The 21,361-nt window shown below is 46.1% G+C and overlaps 2 protein-coding genes across 31 annotated transcripts in view; both read left to right on the top strand.

The window, feature by feature from the left end:
• The first annotated feature begins 311 nt into the window (after positions 1-311).
• MLLT11 (MLLT11 transcription factor 7 cofactor) lies at positions 312-8,355 on the top strand. The gene is made up of 2 exons (XM_045364077.2): positions 312-454; positions 7,094-8,355. Exon 2 carries the CDS (start codon positions 7,100-7,102, stop codon positions 7,370-7,372), a length of 273 nt encoding a protein of 90 aa, XP_045220012.1. The 5' UTR covers positions 312-454; positions 7,094-7,099; the 3' UTR covers positions 7,373-8,355.
• Positions 8,356-10,267: 1,912 nt separating this feature from the next.
• GABPB2 (GA binding protein transcription factor subunit beta 2) overlaps positions 10,268-21,361 on the top strand; it is a 58,740-nt gene continuing 47,646 nt past the window's right edge. For 26 of the 30 annotated variants that reach the window (XM_065546208.2, XM_073995928.1, XM_065546201.2 and 23 more), the window contains exon 1: positions 10,268-10,442. The gene's annotated coding sequence lies outside the window, so the exon portion shown is untranslated. Of the gene's footprint in view, positions 10,547-21,361 lie in introns of all 30 variants that reach the window. The other 4 variants (XM_073995915.1, XM_065546196.2, XM_073995945.1 and 1 more) reach the window with 2 other exon arrangements.

Genomic DNA, 21,361 nt, shown 5'->3' with positions numbered 1-21,361 from the left:
AGAAGAGAGGAACACTACTTTCCATTGTAGTCTAGAGTTAAGATTTCAAGTCCATAAATTAGAGGACCTAAAATTAGAGGGCAATTAACTGCTCATTCATTGCGCCCCTAGTCAGCACGGGGATGCTGGAGGAGATCGGGAATAATAGCGCAGACCAATGAGCCTACGGAGACGCTTTAATCGTCTCTTTCCCTCAAGTGTTCTGGAACCTATCATTTGAATTAGCCGAGTCAGGCAGGAGGGGGCGGGGAAATCCTTCCGCCCTTCTTAGGAGGGGCTGCATTGCAGGGGGAGAGCTAACTGACAGACTCAGTCACTGAAGAGGGAAAAGGAGTGAGAAGACAAAGCCGTCAAAGCTCCAACAGCTTTGTATTTCTCCAGCCCGGCACAGATCCCGGAGCCCCCGAGGCACTCCCTCCATCTTTGGAACACGCCAGTAATTGATTGATAACAGGTAAACCAAACTGAGGGAGGGGGGCAGGGGGCTGCAAAGATAGAAGAGCGGCTGCTTATGGTTAGATTGAAAGACCCCACATAAGGTGGGGGACAGCTGAAGAGGAGAGAAGGGGGCGCTATGAACAATGGGTAGTTATTTCTTCACAGCATCCATGCCTTGTTACCTTGTACAGACCATTAATTTCTAACAATTTACATGTAGTTATTTCTCAGCACCTACCTCCTTATTTCAGATATCCTTTTCTGTAATTTATTGTCCTGTGTATTTAATGTATTCAGTCTACTTATCTTCCTTTTCAAACCATAATTTGTTCTACCAGCTATTTGATGAATCTTTAGTCCTACTGTATCTCTCTGCCCTCTACTTCCCTATACTTGCAATTTTTTTCCGTAGTGTTCTATGTTTCTCTGTAGGAGGGAGTTTGGGAGGGGGTTATATGGGATAATGTTCAGTGTAATCCTGACCTTTCTTTGGACCATCTCTTTCACTCCACCTCAAATCTTTGCTCCAAAGAAAGAGGCAGCCTGGGGTAGGAAAGGTGGGGGCCTCTGTGTTGGAGAACTGCCTGATTCCATGGTGAAATCAGTATAGCCCACAGGAGCTAGCTATGGGGACAGATTCTGGAAAAGAATGATTATTTGCAGCTCAGTGGAATTGGTGGGGGAATGCTAATAGGAAAATCCAAGTTCTGACTGAGGCACACATTATGAGATGCCAGAGAGCTTCCGCTCCCCTCTACCACCACCACCACCTTGTCTTTCCCCATTCCCCATGGTGGCAGCATGACACAGCAAGGCCCTGTTGAGTAGGCCTTGGATGCCCACAAAGGATCTGGACAAAGGATATTTGGGTGTGTCTGTGTGCCTCCGAGAGAGATGTATCTTTCTAATCTATATATTTGCTAATCATGTATATCTAAGAACAGAGTGATAATTAGAAATTGCCTTTACCTAAAATACCTGGATAATTTAAAATGAAGGTTAGTGGGAAGCATTTATTGAACATATGTTGTGGTACAAGGCACTGTCGAAACCCTTTAAGTAAATGATACCGTTTAACATAATGATAGATGTAAAGATAGATGAAGTAGGGGTGGAGAGCATTTGTGGAGGGGAAGGGGAAGCTAGCCAAAAAAGGAACCTTTTGCAAAATTTGGAGTATTTGATAATTAAATCCATACTGTATTAAATAAAAAATGTCATTACTATTTACATTAGTGAATAGTATTTTAACTTCAATTTTCTGTGTAGTCTTACTTTATGTTCTTGACTTGATTTTAATGCCACATATGCTTGCATGCATGTCTTTCTTGAATATATTTTGTACCCTGTGTACATGTCTCTGGGTCAATGACATAGAGATTTTAGGCCTTTTGAGTTAATGTTTCATAAAATTTCCTTTAGCTTTTTAAATTGCAAGATAGCTCTACCAAACACTCAGGGACTATTTGAGCAGTTTTTTATACATAGTCTGGTTGTAAGAAAAGGAGTCAGTTTGTCAAAGAGCTTTTTCTTTTTCTCAGATTCTAGCTTGCTCCCTACTGCCCTTTGCTTTTCCCCATTCAGATCACAATTATAGGAACAATCACCTAACCTACGGAATATCTATTCTTCAGCAACTAAGAATTATTTTAAGTTTTGGGAATACTGGTATAGGTTTATATAAAACTGTTGGCAACTATCCATGTACAACACAAAAAGGGATCAGATTGGGAATTATGAGACCTGGATTCTATAGAAACTGGCTGGAAGTCTTCCCATTAATTTCTAAGATGTCTTCTAGTTTTAAAATTCTGTGATTTTTCCTCCCATGATTCTTTTTTTTTTTTTTTTTTTTTTAGTTGGAGTCTCGCTCTGTCGCCCAGGCTGGAGTGCATTGGTGCGATCTTGGCTCACTGCAACCTCTGCCTCCCGGGTTCAAGCGATTCTCCTGCCTCAGCCCTCCGAGTAGCTGGGATTACAGGCACCTGCCACCGTGCCCAGCTAATTTTTGTATTTTTAGTAGAGACGGGGTTTCACTATCTTGGCCAGGCTGGTCTTAAACTCCTGACCTTGTGATCCACCCACCTCGGCCTCCCAAAGTGCTGCGATTACAGGTGTGTGCCATTGCACCCAGCCCCATGATTCTATTTTTCAAAGAGCCTATAATGTGCCTTGCATTATACTAAGCTCGTTCTGGAGAAGACTTGTCAGGGAGGAGAGAGAAAACAACCCAGCTAGCTGGGGAAATAACTAGTAACAGTAAGAATCCCTGTAGCCACAAGTCCGTAACAGTACTGACTCCTAGGGTATGCTTCTTAGGATCTCTGTAGTCCCAGATTTAAGCAGGGGGAGGTTGGTTAATGGATACAACCATTTTTTTTTTTAGCTCTCTTTCTGTGCACATCTCAGCAAAGTACTATGGAGATTATCAGAGTTGAATATCATAGGATGATGACCTCACCTTTCCAACATGCTCCCCCACCCTGCTCCAATCCCTGCATCACCCTTCTTCTAAGCAGCTTCTCTGCTGAGTAATGCTCAGTTCCCAGGGTTTATTTTGGAACTTAAACTAAGAAGAAAAAGAACAACGCAGAATTCACTTTTAACATTAAAAACATCCTAGCCTACCCACTCACCATTCCTGAAGCCCCCACACTCTCACACATCACTGTGTTCTAGATTAACACTTTCTTTTTCTGCCTTGGTACAGTCATTTCACGCTATACTGGAACATTTTGGAACCATTTAAGGCCATCACTTAGGAGTCTCTGACCTGGTGAGACCCAATAGGGTGTGTTGGAGAAAGGCCTTTTGAAACTTGGGGTTGTTTTTGGAGGCGGTAGAATGTTCTTTCTGCTCCTTTGGGAACATTTCAACTAATGCTTTTTTTTTTTTTTTTTTTTTTTTTTTTTGCGACAGAGTCTTGCTCTTTCACCCAGGCTGCAGTGCAGTGGTGCTATCTCAGCTCACTGCAAGCTCCGCCTCCCAGGTTCACATAATTCTCCTGCCCCAGCCTCCCGAGTAGCTGGGACTACAGGCACCCCGCCACCACGCCCGGCTAATTTTTTTTATTTTTAGTAGAGATGGGGTTTCACCGTGTTAGCCAGGATGGTCTCGATCTCCTGACCTCGTGATCCGCCCGCCTCGGCCTCCCAAAGTGCTGGGATTACAGGCGTGAGCCACCGCACCCGGCCACAACTAATGTTTCTTGACCCTTGGCTAGTAAGTAGCAGGATGGGCCGGGCGCGGTGGCTCAAGTCTGTAATCCCAGCACTTTGGGAGGCCGAGGCGGGCGGATCACAAGGTCAGGAGATCGAGACCACGGTGAAACCCCGTCTCTACTAAAAATACAAAAAATTAGCCGGGCGCGGTGGCGGGCGCCTGTAGTCCCAGCTACTCAGGAGGCTGAGGCAGGAGAATGGCGGGAACCCGGGAGGTGGAGCTTGCAGTGAGCCGAGATCGCGCCACTGCACTCCAGCCTGGGCGACAGAGCGAGACTCCGTCTCAAAAAAAAAAAAAAAAAAAAAAAAAAAAAAAGTAAGTAGCAGGATGGAGGCTGTAGGCAGCTGTAATAGTCATATAATATCAGGCACGGCTTGGGTAGAATGAGTAGAGAAAGTGATAGATCCATTAATGCACAGAAGAGTATCTGATTCTGTTAAGAGACCTTCTTCCAATCTGAACTTTACTTTAAATCCAAATGGATTTCCAATCCATTTGCTCTCATTATCATCAGTATACTCCAGCATTGGGATCAGAGAAAAGAGACCCCTATTACAGCATAGAAAAGTTACTTATTTATTATTACTTTTTTTTGAGATGGAGTTTCACTCTTGTTGCCCAGGCTGGAGTGCAATGGCGAGATCTTGCCTCGCTGCAACCTCCGTCTCCCAGGTTCAAGCAATTTTCCTGCCTCAGCCTCCCAAATAACTGGGATGACAGGCATGCGCCACTTCACCTGGCTAATTTTGTATTTTTAATAGAGACAGGATTTCACCATGTTGGTTGGGCTGGTCTTGAACTTCTCACCTCCTGATCTGCCTGCCTCTGCCTCCCAAAGTGCTAGGATTATAGGCGTGAGCCACTGCGCCTGGCCAGGAAAGTTCTTCTAGCACCTGGGTTTTGTTCTGAAGGAGAGTAGGCTAGAGAGAAATGGATTGTTAAGGCTTACCTGTGGGCTAATATATGGGAATGGCAAGGTATTAAATAGTGAGGGAAAGTTAATCAGCAGCCTTGAATGTCTTTGTGTAGAAAGCCCAGCACTCGTGTACAGAGAAGGTAGACTGGTTTTTATCCTTGGGGAATCTCCTAGGTATGGGGACAGATTCTGGAAAAGAATGATTATTTGCAGCTCAGTGGAATTGGTGGGGGAATGCTAATAGGAAAATCCAAGCTCTGACTGAGGCACACATTATGAGATGCCAGAGAGCCAGAGAGCTTCCGCTCCCCTCTACCACCACCTTGTCTTTCCCCCTTCCCCGTAGTGGCAGCATGACACAGCAAGGCCCTGTTGAGTAGGCCTTGGATGCCCACAAAGGGTCTGGACAAAGGATATTTGGGTGTGTCTGTGTGGCTCCAAGAGATGTATCTTTCTAATCTATATATTTGCTAATCATGTATCTCTAAGAACAGAGTGAAAATTAGAAATTGCCTTTGCCTAAAATACCTGGATAATTTAAAATGAAGGATAGTAGGAAGCATTTATTGAACATATATTGTGGTACAAGGCACTGTCGAAACCATTTAAGTAAATGATACCATTTAAGATAATAATAGATGTAAAAATAGATGAAGTAGGGATGGAGAGCATTTGTGGAGGGGAAGGGGAAGCTAGCCAAAAAAGGAACCTTTTGCAAAATTTGGAGTATTTGATAATTAAATTTATACATTAAATCAAAAATTTCTTTACTATTTACATTAGTGAATAGTATTTTAACTTCAATTTTCTGTGTAGTCTTACTTTATGTTCTTGACTTGATTTTAATGCCACATATGCTTGCATGCATGTCTTTCTTGAATATATTTTGTACCCTGTGTACATGTCTCTGGGTCAATGACATAGAGATTTTAGGCCTTTTGAGTTAATATTTCATAAAATTTCCTTTAGCTTTTTAAATTGCAAGATAGCTCTACCAAACACTCAGGGACTGTTTGAGCAGTTTTTTATACATAGTCTGGTTGTAAGAAAAGGAGTCAGTTTGTCAAAGAGCTTTTTCTTTTTCTCAGATTCTAGCTTGCTCTCTACTGCCCTTTGCGTTTCCCCATTCAGAAAGCAATAACACCATCCCTATACATAAAATACAGTAACAGTGATCTATAATCCCAAACTGATGGAGTTAGGTAAAACTCTACAGGGTGTTGGGGGAGATGCTAGAGGATATAGAGTAGATGAAGCTGAGTAAGTTTAAGGAAGTTATCTGGAAGAGGTGAGTTTATAGTAGAGTTTAGAAGGCAAGAAGGAAAACAGAAAGCAGAAAAGTCATGGAAGGCCTTTTCACACATACTATGAGCTATTAAACCAAAGTCAGGAGGAGGAAGTCAAGTATTTTTAAGTATAATAGGAGTTTGGGCTAGGGGAATGGGGGTTCCTCTATAGACGTGGAGGTTTTTTTTGTTTTTGAGACAGGGTCTCACTCTATTCCCCAGGCTGGAGTGCAGTGGCACAATCTCAGCCCACTGGAACCTCTGCTTCCTAGGCTCAAGTGATTCTCCCACTCAGCCTCCCAAGTAGCTGGGACTACAGGCGTGCACCACCAGGCCCGGCTAATTTTCTGTATTTTTTGTAGACGGAGTTTCACCATGTTGCCCAGGCAGGTCTGGAACTCCTGGTCTCAAGCCATCTGCCTGCCTTAGCCTCCCAAAGTGCTGGGAATACAGGTGTGAGCCACTGAGCTCTTGAATGGAGTCCTGAAATGTGGAAAGTTTTTTTTTTTTTTTTTTTTTTTGACAGAATCTTGCTCTGTTGCTCAGGTTGGAAGGCTCACTGCAACCTCACCCTGCTGAATTCCAGCAATTCTTGTGCCTCAGCCTCCCTAGTAGCTGGAACTACAGGCATGAGCCACCATGCCTGGCTAATTTTTTGTATTTTTAGTAGAGGCAGGGTTTCCCCATGTTGGACAGGCTGGTCTTGAACTCCTGGCCTCAAGTGATCCACCCACTCTGCCTCCCAAAGTTCTGAGATCACACACATGAGCCACCGCACCTGGCTGAAACATGGAAAGTATTTTAAGGTGGAGAATGGAGAGAGTTAAGCAAGACAGGAATGAGCATAACTCTAACAGAGGCTATACCACCGCTGGGAAGAATGGGCTAGGTTTTGGAAGGCCTTGAAAATCAGACCCAAGATCAATTTGATGCAATAGATGGTGAATAAGTCATTCCAAATGGGAAGAAGTTTAGAAAATAGTAGAAATTCATAATAAAGGGTTTCTGAAGCTTGTCCAAGGGAACTTGGATTATCTCCAGAGGTAATTGGGGATGTTGAGCTTCTTTTTCTTTCCTCCTCAAATTCCTTTTTACTGGTGGGCTTGGAAGATATACAATTTTCTAAAAAGAAATTCCTTTTTACCAGTATGTGGAGTATCTAAGCAAGGAAAGGCCATGGACCACAAAGAAGTTGCTGTAGCATGAAAACTGACAAGTGGTTTCTTTCTAGGAAGCTATGAGGGACCCTGTGAGTAGCCAGTACAGCTCCTTTCTTTTCTGGAGGATGCCCATCCCAGAACTGGATCTGTCGGAGCTGGAAGGCCTGGGTCTGTCAGATACAGCCACCTACAAGATAAAAGACAGCAGCGTTGGCAAAATGATCGGGCCAGCAACTGCAGCAGACCAGGAGAAAAACCCTGAAGGTGATGGCCTCCTTGAGTACAGCACCTTCAACTTCTGGAGAGCTCCCATTGCCAGCATCCACTCCTTCGAACTGGACTTGCTCTAAGGCCAAGACTTCTCTCTCCCACCACCTTGCCCTCATTGTCTTCCCTCTCAAGCCCCTTCCTTTCCACTCCTTTCCCATTTTAATCTTCTCTCTCTATTGTGTTGGTGGTGCTGATGAATCTGCCAGAGTTGAGTTCTATGTATTTATTTATCTGTCTACTCCATTTCTCTCAAAAGCCCTCAAGTCACAAAGTAAATGGTTCAAGCAGTGGAGTACTGGGTCACAGGGATTCCTCCTTCCCCCCCAAATATTAACTCCAGAAACTAGGCCTGACTGGGGACACCTGAAAGTAGTATAGTAGTGCAAAATGGAAGACTGATTTTTGACTGTATTTTAATCAGCTTCAGAGATTCTTTAAACCTTCCTAATTTCCTGCTCTAGGCCGGTAAATACAAATATTTCTTTAAGGGGTGATGAAAACCTCGGAAGTTTTAATCTGAAGTTATCTGCTATGAAAGGCTAAAGTGATTAAGTCTCATGCTTTTTTTTTTTTTTTGATCCTGCTCTTTCTTATATTCTTTTTCTTCCTCAGAGAAATCAGGAAGGTAGTTGGAGGTATAAAACAGGAGGAAATATTATGGAAAATGAAAATAGGGAAAATAACTGAATCATTTTAGGAGCAGCTAATTTCTTTTCTCAAGAGTATCCCTTCTTCAACCCTACTCACTTTACAGCTTTGCTCCGGTGGGTTGAAAACTCTAGCTAAAGAAAGTTATCAAATCTTAATATGCATTCCTACTATTATTATAGTTTTTAAGGTTTCAATACAATCTTCTGAACGGCGTAAGTCCTTAGTATTTTAGCCTTACCTCCTGCATTTGCAATATGTAAAACTAATCAGTGGGCACAGTTCAGCTACATTGAGACCCTGAAATGAACAATTACATTCTGACTCTGCATCTTGTCCCCAATCCTTCCAAAATTATTGTTGCTGATTTGTGCTGCCATTTAACTCATTTATTTAATAAAAACATTCAATCCCAGGACTGGAGTCTAGTTTTCTCTCTCTTCACAAGGGAAGCCATAGAAATCTGAGAAATTAGCCTTGCTTTCACACTCAGCTTATACATCTTTTTATTTTTTATTTTTTGAGACAGGGTCCTGCTCTGTCACCCAGGTTGGAGTGCAGCACCGCAATCACTGCTCACTGCAACCTCCACCCACCGGGGTCAAGGGGGCCTCCCACCTCAGCCTCCCAAGCAGCTGGGATTACAGGGGCCTGCCACCAGGCCCGGCTAATTTTTGTATTTTTCATAGAGATGGGGTTTCACCATATTGCCAGGCTGGTCTCGAACTCCTGACCTCCGGTGATCTGCCCGCCTTAGCCTCCCAAAGTGCTGGGATTTACAGGCGTGAGCCACTGAGCCCGGCCTCATTTTATCTTTCTATAATAATATTCAACTTAGAGGAAGAATGATTTGAATAGCATTTAGACATTAAATGGTGAACGTCGCATTGAACAGATAAATAATGAAAGGGCAAAATCAACTTAAAATTAGAAAAGTAGGGAGACAGCTACAACCACTCTTCTGCTTGCCCACTGACTACCAACATATTTCAGGTAATAATTCTCCTAGGTGCCTAACAAGATAAACGAATTCACTCAAATACGTTATCTGCTTAATTTCTGGTTTTTGTGTGCCTACTATAGGAAAGCACTGAGCCAAAAGAATGTAAACGGGAATGAGACAAGACTCCAACTCTCAAGAGAAACTGTAAATACCAATATGGATAGGACAGCATTGGGCAGTGTATCATAAATAAGGATGATCTAGAGAAGTCCCCGAGAGAGAAAAAAAGGCAAATCCTCCCTCTAGGCCATGAAAACCCCACATCTAAAGACCGTCCCAATCTAACGGAGAATGGGGCCAGGAAGGATAAGCAGTGCGTCCTTTTCTATTTTTACTGAGTTTTGAAAGGCCCCTTCAGAGTCCTTCAGTCATGGCAATTGGTGGGTGGGGACAGGGATCAACTGGTAAATAAAATGACTAAATGGATTTGCAAACTCATGTTCCATCCTCTTGCAGGCCTCCAAAAAGAAATGACTCAGGCCGGGCGCGGTGGCTCACGCCTGTAATCCCAGCACTTTGGGAGGCCGAGGCGGGCGAATCACTTTAGGTCAGGAGTTCGAGACCAGCCTGGCCAACACGGTGAAACGCCGTCTCTACTAAAAATACAAAAATTAGCCCAGCGTGGGGAGAGGCTGAGGCAGGTCAATCACTTGAACCCGGGAGGCGGAGGTTGCAGTGAGCCGAGATGGCGTCACTGCACTCCAGCCTGGGCGACGGACTAAACGAGACTCCGTCTCAAAAAAAAATAATAAAGAAAGAAAAGAAATGACTCAGTTATTTGTTTCACTGTTTGCACGGACAGCTTGGCTCTGGGGTCCTTACATTCGGGCTGTAACTGGAAAAATGTGTCCATCAGGCACCAGAACCCAATTCACAAACAAAGCCAGGAACGTCCCAAACAGCTGCAGCCGAGGTTTGGGATAAGGAAGTGAGGCTTTCCTGTCAACCTAAACCTGGCCGCTCAGGACCCGGAAGAAGCAGCCAAGAGTTAAGACGCAAACTGCAGGACTGATGCACGATCCGAGTCTCCCTCAGCGGTTCTCCAGGTTCTTGGCGCCAACACGAGCCCCGGGCTCCGTCCCCTGCTGGAACTATTCAGACGCGCAAGACACGTAACCAGCAGTCCTCCGCCCCGTTAAATAGTCCTGCCTAGGATGCCTCGGTGACGCACTTTTCCACCTCAGAAGTTCCTCAGCAGATATGCGATGAGCCTCGGGGATGCATCATCTTTCTGTCCGAATGAGAGTATGGGTTTTCTGATCATTTTCCCTTCACAGATTCCTCCGCCAGAAATCTTACTCGCGGCGTCTTCATTTCCGGGTCCGCCATTTCCTTGCCTCTGTTTCTCCACGAGGGGGGGTTAAAGGCCCCCCAAAACATGCACACATGAAAAGGGCAAAAAGTAACCGTCCTTGACAGGCAGTCTTAACTAGAGAAGGAAACGGGACTAAACTGGCGGGCTCCGTGGAAGCGCGGCCGGCAGCGTCCCGGACGAGGAGGTGAGGGGAAAGAAGAGATGTGTGGACTCCGGGGGGCGTCAGGGCTGGAAAGGAGAGTGCCGTGAGAAGTCACACCGCTTCCCAGCCCAGCCTCGGACTTCTGGGTGCGGACCGCGCGGCTCTCCGTCACCGAAGCGGGGGCAGCTGGGGGAGGGGGACGGAGAGGAAGGGGATGCTGTGGGGAGGAAGGGGAGGGGACTGGAAGGAGGTGAAGAAGGGGGTGGGTGTAAGACCTGGGGCTGGGGAGCTGGACCAAGGGAAGCCCAGGCCGCGGAGGTGACCACTAGGGGGCGAGGCGGTGCCGGAGCCGAGGCCTGTCGCCAGAGGCTGAGTTTGGCTCCCTGCCCCAAATTGGTTCCCATCTTTCAGACAGACATTGGTGTGAGGAACTGTAGGGTTTATGATAGAGAGGGAAACGGCGACCCTCATTCTCTGACCCTAATAATGACCTGAAAGATAACTAGTGAACTCGGTAATCTGAACGAGAGCAGTATGGGTCCCGCCTCTGCTTTTTTGCTTTTTTTTAAGACTGAGTCTCGCTCTGTCACCCAGGCTAGAGGGAGTGGCGCGATCTCGGCTTACTGCAACCTCCAGCTCACTGCAGCCTCCGCCTCCCGGGTTCAAGTGATTCTCCTGCCTCAGCCTCCCGAGTAGCTGGGATTACAGGCGTGTGCCACCTTGCACAGCTAATTTTTGTATATTTTTAATAGAGACAGGGTTTCACCATGTTAGCCAGGCTGGTCTCGAACCCCTCACCTTAGGTGATCCGCCCACCTTGGCCTTCCAAAGTGCTGGGATTACAGGCGTGAGCCACGCTCCCGGCCTCGACTCCGCTTCTTTCACAGTTGTTTGTACAGCTGGCCGCCCAGTGGGGACTTGAGCAATACTAAAAGAAACATAGATTCTTCCACTGCAATTCTCCTTTCCGTTGGCTGTCTCCTGTTCTCACATACTTCCTTGAGCCAGAGGTCATCCCATTCCTCTCCCTTTTCCCGAAAGGGCTTTCTCTCTAGAGGGTCCCCCCACCCCATTGTCTTTGGAAAAGGACAATCTATGGCTTACTATCAACAATGTAACAAAATTTTGGCCATCCATTCATTTAATCACTTGGTCCACCCAATCCAGTAGAGATGTTCTTAGACATGTATTTTCACACCTGCTTTGATGACAGTAAGGACAAAAAACCCATCCAAATTCTTAAATAAAGTAATTAATTACCCTTGGATAATAGAATACTTTGTTGTCAAGAGCTCAAGCACTTCATGAATTATTAAAACACACACTTATTGAAAGGTTTTGGCCGGGCGCAGTGGCTCACGCCTGTAATCCCAGCATTTTGGGAAGCTGATGTGGGAGGATCCCTTGAGCCCTGGAGTTCTAGACCAGCCTGGGCAAAATAGGGAGACCCCTGTCTGTGCAGAGAAAAAAAGAAAAAAAAAGTTTTTAATCATTTGGGCGTGGTAGTGCCCACTGGTGGTCCCAGCTACTCGGGAAGCCGAGGTGGGAGGATCGCTTGAGCCCAGGAGGTCGAGGCTGCAGTGAGCTGTGATTGCGCCACTGCACTCCAGCCTGGACCACAGAGTGAGGCCCTGTCTCTTTAAAAAACAAACAGGCTGGGCGTGGAGGCTCTCATCTGTAATCCCAGCACTTTGGGAGGCCGAGGAGGGTGGATCACCTGAGGTCAGGAGTTCGAGACCAGCCTGGCTAACATGGTGAAACCCCATTTCTACTAAAAATACAAAAAATTAGCACAGTGTGGTGGCACACGCCTGTAATCCCAGCTACCCAGGAGGCTGAGGCAAGAGAATGGCTTGAACCCGGCAGGCGGAGGTTGCAGTGAGCCGAGATCATACCATTGTACTCCAGCTTGGGCAACAAGAGCAAAACTCCATTTCAAACAAACAAACAAACATACTTTATCCAATCCCCTATTGATATATATTTAGGTTCTTTTCAATCTTTTTATTTATTTTTATTTTTAGAGACAGGGTCTTGCTCAGTACTTTATTCCATCCCCGACTGACATATGTAGGTTCTTTTCCATCTTTTTTTATTTTTTATTTATTTTTATTTTTAGAGACAGGGTCTTGCTCAGTCACCCAGGCTGGAGTGCAGTGATCATAGTTCATCGCAGCCTCAAACTCCTGGGCTCAAGCGATCCTCCCGCCTTAGCCTCCTGAATAGCTAGGACTACAGGTATGGGCCACCACACCCTGCTAATTTTTTTATTTTTGTATTTTTGTAGAGACAGAGTCCCTCTGTGTTGTCCCAGCTGGGCTCGAATTCCTGGCTTCAAGTGATCCTCCTACTTTGGCTTCCCAAAGCACTGGGATTTATTTTATTCATCTCCAAAATCCTAGAAGGCAAGTGAGACAGATTTTGTTTCCTCAGTTTATGTATAGGGAAGGTGGAGGTACAGCCAGCAAGGGAGAATATTGTTAGTTGTTGGGAGTCAAGGAGTCAGAAGTGCCCAGACTGTTTTCTGGTGTATCAGGCTTCATCTCTTGTCTGGTCGATGGGCCACCAGGCAAGTATTGACCACCTGCCGGAAACAGCATTGACAAGGTACTGGGAGAATGGCACATAGTTCCCCTCAAAATGCTATGGGTTTTTTTGTTTGTTTTTTGTTGTTTTGTTTTAAGTGAAAGCAAGTCGATTGAGAAAGTAAAGGAAGGCTGGGCACAGTGGCTCATGCCTGTAATCCCAGCACTTTGGGAGGCTGAGGCGGGCAGATCACGAGGTCAGCAGTTCGAGACCAGCCTGGCCAACATGGTGAAACCCCGTTTCTAATAAAAATACAAAAATTAGCTGGGCATGGTGGCGGGCATCTGTAGTCCAGCTACTCGTGAGGCTGAGGCGGGAGAATCACTTGAACCCGGGAGGCGGAGGCTGCAGTGAGCCAAGATCACGCCACTGTACTCCAGCCTGGTGACAAAGGAGTCTCTGGCTAAAAAAGAAAGTAAAAGAATAAAGAACGGCTACTCCATGGGCAGTATTTTTATGGTGATTATATGCTAAACATGCCTCCTCTTTTTTTTTTTTTTTTTTTGAGATGGAGTCTCAGAGTCTCCCTCTGTCGCCCAGGCTGGAGTGCAGTGGCGTGATCGCAGCTCACTGCAAGCTCCGCCTCCTGGGTTCACGCCATTCTCCTGCCTCAGCCTCCGGAGTAGCTGGGATTACAGGCGCCCGCCACCAAGCCCGGCTAATTTTTTTTGTCTGTATTTTTAGTAGAGACGGGGTTTCACTGTGTTAGCCAGAATGGTCTCGATCTCCTGACCTCATGAGGTGCCGGCCTCAGCCTCCCAAAGTGCTGGGGACTTTTGTAAACTGCCATGGCATCGCACTGGTGGGAGTGTAGCAGAGAGGACAACCAGAGGTTACTCTTGTCCTCTTGTCACCAAAAGCATCTTGCTTTTGGTGGCGTTTTAGCCAGCTTCTTTACTGTGGCCTGTTTTATCAGCAAGGTCTTTATGATCTGTATCTCGTGCTGACCTCCTGTCTCATCCTGTGACTAAGAATGCCTTAACTGGCTGGGCACGGTGGCTCACACCACTTCAAGAGATCCACTTTGGGTGGATCACTTGAGGTCAGGAGTTCGAGACCAGCCTGGCCAACATGGTGAAACCCTGTCTCTACTAAAAATACAAAAATTAGCCAGACAGTAGTGGCACGTGCCTGTAATCCCAGCTACTCGGGAGGGTGAGGCAGGAGAATTGCTTGAGCATTAGAGACAGAGGTTGTGGTGAGCCGAGATCATGCCACTGCACTACAGTCTGGGCAACAGTGTGAGACAGTCTCAAAAAACAAAACAAGGGCCGGGTGCGGTGGCTCATGCCTGTAATCCCAACCCTTTGGGAGGCTGCGGTGGGCAGAGGTCAGGATATCGAGACAATCCTGGCTCACAGAGTGAAACTCCATCTGTACTAAAAATACAAAAAACTGGCCGGGCATGGTGGCTCACGCCTGTAATCCCAGCACTTTGGGAGGCCCAGGAGGGTGGATCACGAGGTCAGGAGATCAAGACCATCCTGGCTAACACGGTGAAACCCCATCTCTCCTAAAAATACAAAACATTAGCTGGGCGTGGTGGTGGGCACCTGTAGTCCCAGCTACTTGAGTGGCTGAGGCAGGACAATGGCGTGAACCTAGGAGGTGGAGCTTGCATTTAGCCTGGGCAACAGAGCGAGACTCCGTCTCAAAAAAAAAAAAAAAAGCCGGGCAGGAGACTGAGGCAGGAGAATCGCTACAACCTGGGAGGCAGAAGTTGCAGTGGGCTGAGATTGTGCCACTGGACCCCAGCCTAGGCAACAGAGAGAGACTTCATCTCAAAAAACACCCCCCCAAAAAAACATAAAACAAAAAAAGATTGTCTTAATGAGAATGCAGCCCAGTAGGTCTCAGCCTTATTTCACCCAACTCCTATTCAAGATGGAGTTGCTCTGGTTCAAACACCTCTGACACTTCTCCCCTCCCTTTTATTGGAGAGCCCTTAATCCTAGGGGTTACAAATGAATAAAGATCCATCTTCTGTAACTTTTTCAGGCTGAATAGGGGTGATGATATTCCTGCCTGACTCTTAGGGTTTCTTGTATTCAAGGGTTCAGAGAGGAGCTCAGTCAGAAAGCATCAATATGGTGAGAGCTATTCATAACTCCAACAAAAGGTGATATCTGGAAGATGAAAAAGTGTTCAGTTTAAGACAACATAACAGGCTTATCCTGCATTCCTACACAAAGAGTACAACAGCAATATACTCCACAACAGTAAAGCAAAATAAGCAAAACTGTCCCAAGTAAACTAAACAAGAAGGTTTTCTGTGAACTGGGCAACTGTTGGAACCAAGCTAATTTAGGGTTACTAGCTGATTCCAGTATTGTGCCCAGAATTAGAATATTGATCCAAATTTTTACATTACCCATCCCTTTTGTTTCTTTTGAGCAGCAGCCAGAGATCACTGGTTGGTTCACAGGAATAAGCAGGGTTAGTCTAAATTGCAGAAAAAAACTTAAAAACGATTGATGAGACTAGAAATTTTTTTTGTTTGTTTTGTTTTTTTTGAGACAGAGTCTTACTCTGTCACCTAGGCTGGAGTGCAGTGGCCAATGGCACAATCTCGGTTCACTGCAAGCTTTGTCTCCTGGGTTCAAGCAATTCTCCTGCGTCAGCCTCTGGAGTAGCTGGGATTACAGGCATGCGCCACCACGTCTGGCTAATTTTTGTATTTTTACTAGAAATGGGGTTTCACTGTTTTGGCCAGGATGGTCTTGAACGCCTGACTTTGGGTGATCCACCTGCCTCGGCCTCCCAAAGTGCTGGGATTACAGGTGTGAGCCACTGCGCCTGGCCAGTCTCCCATTTTTACTAAAGGCAAATCATGGTAAAATAGATTGGGTTTATTATACTTGGTCTGATTATTTGTATAAAGTGCAGCAAGAATGATAATTTTTCACATAGGCTTTTTAAATTGGCTTTGAAAGAACTCTGTTCCATAAAAGGAATCTCCCATAAGACTTACAAAGCCAATTAAAGCCCCTTGGGAAAACTGGCCTCATATCTTGTCTAAAGTCCCTGTACAGGGTTCCTGATGTGTGGTAAGTAAAGAATGTCACTTTTTGACAGGCCCAGGAGCCCCAAATTATCCTGGGACCTCAGGAGGGGAGGAATTTATCCAACTCATAGGTTTTTTTTGTTTTTGTTTTTGTTTGTTTTTTGAGACAGAGTCTCACTCTGTCACCAGGCTGGAGTGCAGTGGCACGATCTCAGCTCACTGCAGCCTCCACCTCCCAGGTTCAAGTGATTCTCCTGCCTCAGCCTCCCGAGTAGCCAGGACTACAGGTGCACACCACCACGCACAGCTAATTTTTGTATTTTTAGTAGAGACGGGATTTCACCATGTTGGCCAGAATGGTCTCTTTCTCTTGACCTTGTGATCCGTCCGTCTCAGCCACCCAAAGTGTTGGGAGTATAGGCATCAGCCACCGCACCCAGCCGCTCATAGGTATTTGAGAGTATAAACCCACGGCTGGGCTGGGCTTTAAACAAAAAGAGAGGAGAGGCCAGGCACAGTGGCTCATGCCTGTAATCCCAGCACTTTGGGAGACTGAGGCAGGTAGATCACAAGGTCAGGAGTTCAAGACCAGCCTGACCAACATGGTGAAACCCTGTCTCTACTAAAAATACAAAAATTACCTGGGCATGATGGCGCATGCCCGTAATCCTAGCTACTCAGGAGGCTGAGACAGGAGAATCGCTGGAACCTGGGAGGCAGAGGTTGCAGTGAGCCAAGATCATGCCACTGCACTCCAGCCTGGGCAACAGAGCGAGACTCCGTCTCAAAACATAATAATTTTCTTTAGAATAATAAAAATAAAGGCCAGGCACAGTGGCTCACGCCTGTAATCCCAGCACTTTGGGAGGGTGAGGCAGGTGGATCCCCTGAAGTCAAGAGTTCAAGACCAGCCTGGCCAACATGGTGAAACCCTGTCCCTACTAAAAATACAAAACTATCCAGGTGTGGTGGCATGCGCCTGTAGTCTGAGCTACTCAGGAGGCTGAGACAGGGGAATTGCTTGAACTCGAGAGGTGGAGGCTGCAGTGAGCCGAGATCACACCACTGCACTCCAGCCTGAGTGAGACTTCATCTCAAAAACAACAACAAAGAAGAAAAAGAAAAATACATTTTACTTTTTTTGTTGTTGGTTTTGTTTGTTTGTTTGTTTGTTTGTGTGAGACAGTCTTGCTCTGTTACCCAGGCCGGAGGGCAGTGGCACAATCTTGGCTCACTGCGACCTCTGCCTCCCAGGTTCAAGTGATTCTCCTGCCTCAACCTCCTGAGTAGCTGGGATTACAGGCATGTACCACCACGCCTGGCTAATTTTTGTATTTTTAGTAGAGGCAGGGTTTCACCATGTTGGCCAGTCTGGTCTCCAACTCCTGACCTCAAGTGATCTGCCCGCGTCTGCCTCCCAAAGTGCTGGGATTACAGGCATGAGCCACCACACCTGGCTACATTTTACTTTTTCGTAAGATGGATGCTTCAGGTTAACCCAAAAGAGTAACTGAGGATAGGAGGAGAAAAGAGCCTTGAAGAATGCATTTCTAGATCTTTCCTATATTAGGAGATAAATATAGCACCCTATTTACATTCTAATCCCAAAGTTTAATTATATCTCTATATAGTAAGAAATACGGCTTTAAAATCACGCCTTGTTGAAAGAATGGGATGACGGATTTGAGTTGGTTGTCATTTAGTAGTATTGATATGTGACAGAAAGATGATTAAAGAAGAGTGATAGGCCAGGTGCCGTGGCTCACGCCTGTAATCCCAGCACTTTGGGAGGCTGAGGCTGGTGGGTTACTTGAGGTCAGGAGTTCAAGACCAGCCTGGTCAACCTGATGAAACCCTGCCTCTATTAAAAATACATAAATTAGCCAGGCGTGGTGGTAGGTGCCTGTAACCCCAGCTATTCAGGAGAACGAGGCAGGAGAATCGCTTGAATCCAGGAGGCAGAGGTTGCAGTGAGTGGTGATTATGCCACTGCACTCCAGCCTGGGAAACAGAGTGAGACCCTGTCTCAGTAAATAAATACATAAATACGATAAATGTAGATATGAAAGCAGACTACAATGGAAAACACTGGTCAGAAACATTTTGCGACCGGGCACAGTGACTCACGCCTCTATCCCAGCACTTTGGGAGGCCGAGGCAGTGGATCACCTGATGTCAGGAGTTCCAGTCCAGGCTGAGCAGAATGGTGAAACCCTGTCTCTACTAGGAATACAAAATTTAGCTGGGCGTGGTGACACATGCCTGTAATACCAGCTACTCGGGAGGCTGAGGCAGGAGAATCGCTTGAACCCAGGAGGCGGAGATTGCAGTGAGCTGAGATTGCACCATTGCACTCTAGTCTGCCTAACAAGAGCAAAACTCTGTCACACACACACACAATAATAATAATAATAATAATACATTGCCGGGCACAGTGGCTCATGCCTGTAATCCCAGCACTTTGGGAGACTGAGGCGGGTGGATCACCTGAGGTCAGGAATTCGAGACCAGCCTTGCCAAGATGGTGAAACCCCTTCTCTACTAAAAATACAAAAATTAGCCGGGCGTGGTGGCACATGCCGGTATTCCTAGCTGCTCAGGAGGCTGAGGTAGGAGAATCGCTTGAACTTTGGAGACAGAGATTGCAGTAACTGGGGATCTTGCCATTGCATTCCAGCCTGCACAACAAGAGCAAACCTCTGTCTTAAAAAATAAATAAATATATTTGCAAGAGTTCATGTGATGAAAACAGCAATTACAGTGGGATAAAAATTAATGTATTTAAAGGGTCTTGTTTTCCAGAAATACCACCTCCCCAGAAGCAAACCAGACTTTTTTTTTTTTTTTTTTTTTTTTTTTTTGAGACGGAGTCTGGCTCTGTTGCCCAGGCTGGAGTGCAGTGGCGCAATCTCAGCTCACTGCAAGCTCCGCCTCCCAGGTTCAAGCCATTCTCCTGCTTCAGCCTCCCGAGTAGCTGGGACTACAGGCGCCTGCCACCTCACCCGGCTAATTTTTTTTTTTTTTTTTTTTTTTGAGACGGAGTCTCGCTCTGTCGCCCAGGCTGGAGTGCTGTGGCCGGATCTCAGCTCACTGCAAGCTCCGCCTCCCGGGTTTACGCCATTCTCCTGCCTCAGCCTCCGAGTAGCTGGGATTACAGGCACCCGCCACCTCGCCCGGCTAGTTTTTTGTATTTTTTAGTAGAGACGGGGTTTCACCGGGTTAGCCAGGATGGTCTCGATCTCCTGACCTTGTGATCCACCCGTCTCGGCCTCCCAAAGTGCTGGGATTACAGGCTTGAGCCACCGCGCCCGGCCCAACACACCCAGCTAATTTTTTTTGTATTTTAGTGGAGACGGGGTTTCACCGTGTTAGCCAGGATGGTCTGGATCTCCTGACCTCGTGATCCGCCCATCTCGGCCTCCCAAAGTGCTGGGATTACAGGCATGAGCCACTGCGCCCGGCCTAATTTTGTATTTTTAATAGAGACGGGGTTTCACCATGTTGGCCAGGATGGTCTCGATCTCTTGAACTCATGATCCACCCGCCTCGGCGTCCCAAAATGTTGGGATTACAGACATAAACCACTGTGCCCGGCCTTATACTTTTTATATATAGCATATGTTGGAAAAATGTGAAGAGAGTCATTTCTAACTAATGAATCACCTAAAATTTGTTCTTGTTTTTAAATATTAGTAATAAAATAACTCAAAACACAGTTTTGATATTTTAAAAGGAAGATAACCATGGAGAAATGTGACATCTAATTCTATAAGTTCTATAAGAAGGGTTGGCTGGGTGCGGTGACTCACGCCTGTAATCCCAGCACTTTGGGAGGCCAACATGGGCAGATCACCTGAGGTCAGGAGTTCGAGACCAGTCTGACCAACATGGAGAAACCCTGTCTCTACTAAAAATACAACATTAGCTGGGCATGGTGGCGCATGCCTGTAATCTCAGCTACTTAGGAGGCTGAGGCAGGAGAATCACTTCAACCCAGGAGGCGGAGGTTGCGGTGAACCTAGATCGTTCCACTGCACTCCAGCCTGGGCAACAAGAGCGAAACTCCGTCTCTAAATAAACAAATAAATAAAAAGAAGGGTTTAGGCCAGGCGCAGTGACTCACGCCTGTAATCCCATCACTTTGGGAGGCCGAGGCAAGCAAATCACTTGAGGTCAGGAGTTCAAGACCAGCCTGGCCAAGATGGTGAAACCCCATCTCTACTAAAAATACTAATATTAGCTGGGTGTGGTGGTGTGGCACCTTTAATCCTAGCTACTCGGGAGGCTGATACAAGAATCACTTGAACCCAGGAGGTGGTAGTTGGAGGTTGCAGTGAGCCAAGATCAGCCACTGCACTCCAGCCTGGCCAACAAAGGAAGACTACATCTCAAAAAAAAAAGAAAAAAGAAAGGTTTGCTATGATTTTTATCTATCATTTTCTTGTGTGGTATAAACTGACACTTGGATTAGATTATAAAAATTCACACTATGGGCTGGGCGTGGTGACTCATGCCTATAATCCCAGTACTTTGGGACACCAAGGCAGGAGGATCCCTTGAGCCCAGAAATTTGAGGTTGCAGTGAGCTATGATCACTGCACTGTACTCCAGAGTGGGTGACAGAGCAAGACCCCATCTCTAAAACGGGACGATTAAAAGAAAAAAAAAAAGTTCATTAATTAACTTGGTAATAAATCTATTACATGTTAACATAAAACTTTTTTTTTTTTTTTTGAGATGGAGTCTCGCTCTGTTGCCCAGGCTGGAGTGCAGTGGCGCGATCTCAGCTCACTGCAACCTTCACCTTCCGGATTCAAGCAATTTCCCTGTCTCAGCCTCCCAAGTGGCTGGGATTACAGGTACACACCATCACGCCTGACTAATTTTTTGTATTTTTAGTAGAGATGGAGTTTCACCATGTTGGCCAGGATGGTCTCAAACTCCTGATCTCAGGCAATCCACCTGTCTCGGCCTCCCAAAGTGCTGGGATTACAGGCATGAGCCACCACACCCGGCCAACATAAAACATTTTTATAAAAAATACATATTCAGGCTGGGTGTGGTGGCTCATGCCTGTAATCCCAGCATTTTGGGAGGCTGAGGCCAGCAGATCACTTGAGGTCAGGAGATTGATACCAGCCTGGACAACATGGTGAAACCCTTCTCTCTACTAAAAATAGAAAAATTAGCTAGGCATGGTGGCGCACACCTGTAATCCCAGCTACTTGGGAGGCTCAGGCACAAGAATCACTTAAACACCAGAGGCAGAGGTTGCAGTGAACTGAGATTGTATCACTGCCCTCCAACCTGGGCAATAGAGCAGTGAGACCCTGTCTCAAAAAAACCCAAAAAACAAACAAACTGTATATAT

The sequence above is a fragment of the Macaca fascicularis genome, chromosome 1 (genome assembly GCF_037993035.2).
Source record: "Macaca fascicularis isolate 582-1 chromosome 1, T2T-MFA8v1.1".
NCBI lineage: Eukaryota > Metazoa > Chordata > Mammalia > Primates > Cercopithecidae > Macaca > Macaca fascicularis.
Note: the sequence above shows the minus strand (reverse complement) of the source record. Positions and strands in the feature narration are given on the sequence as shown.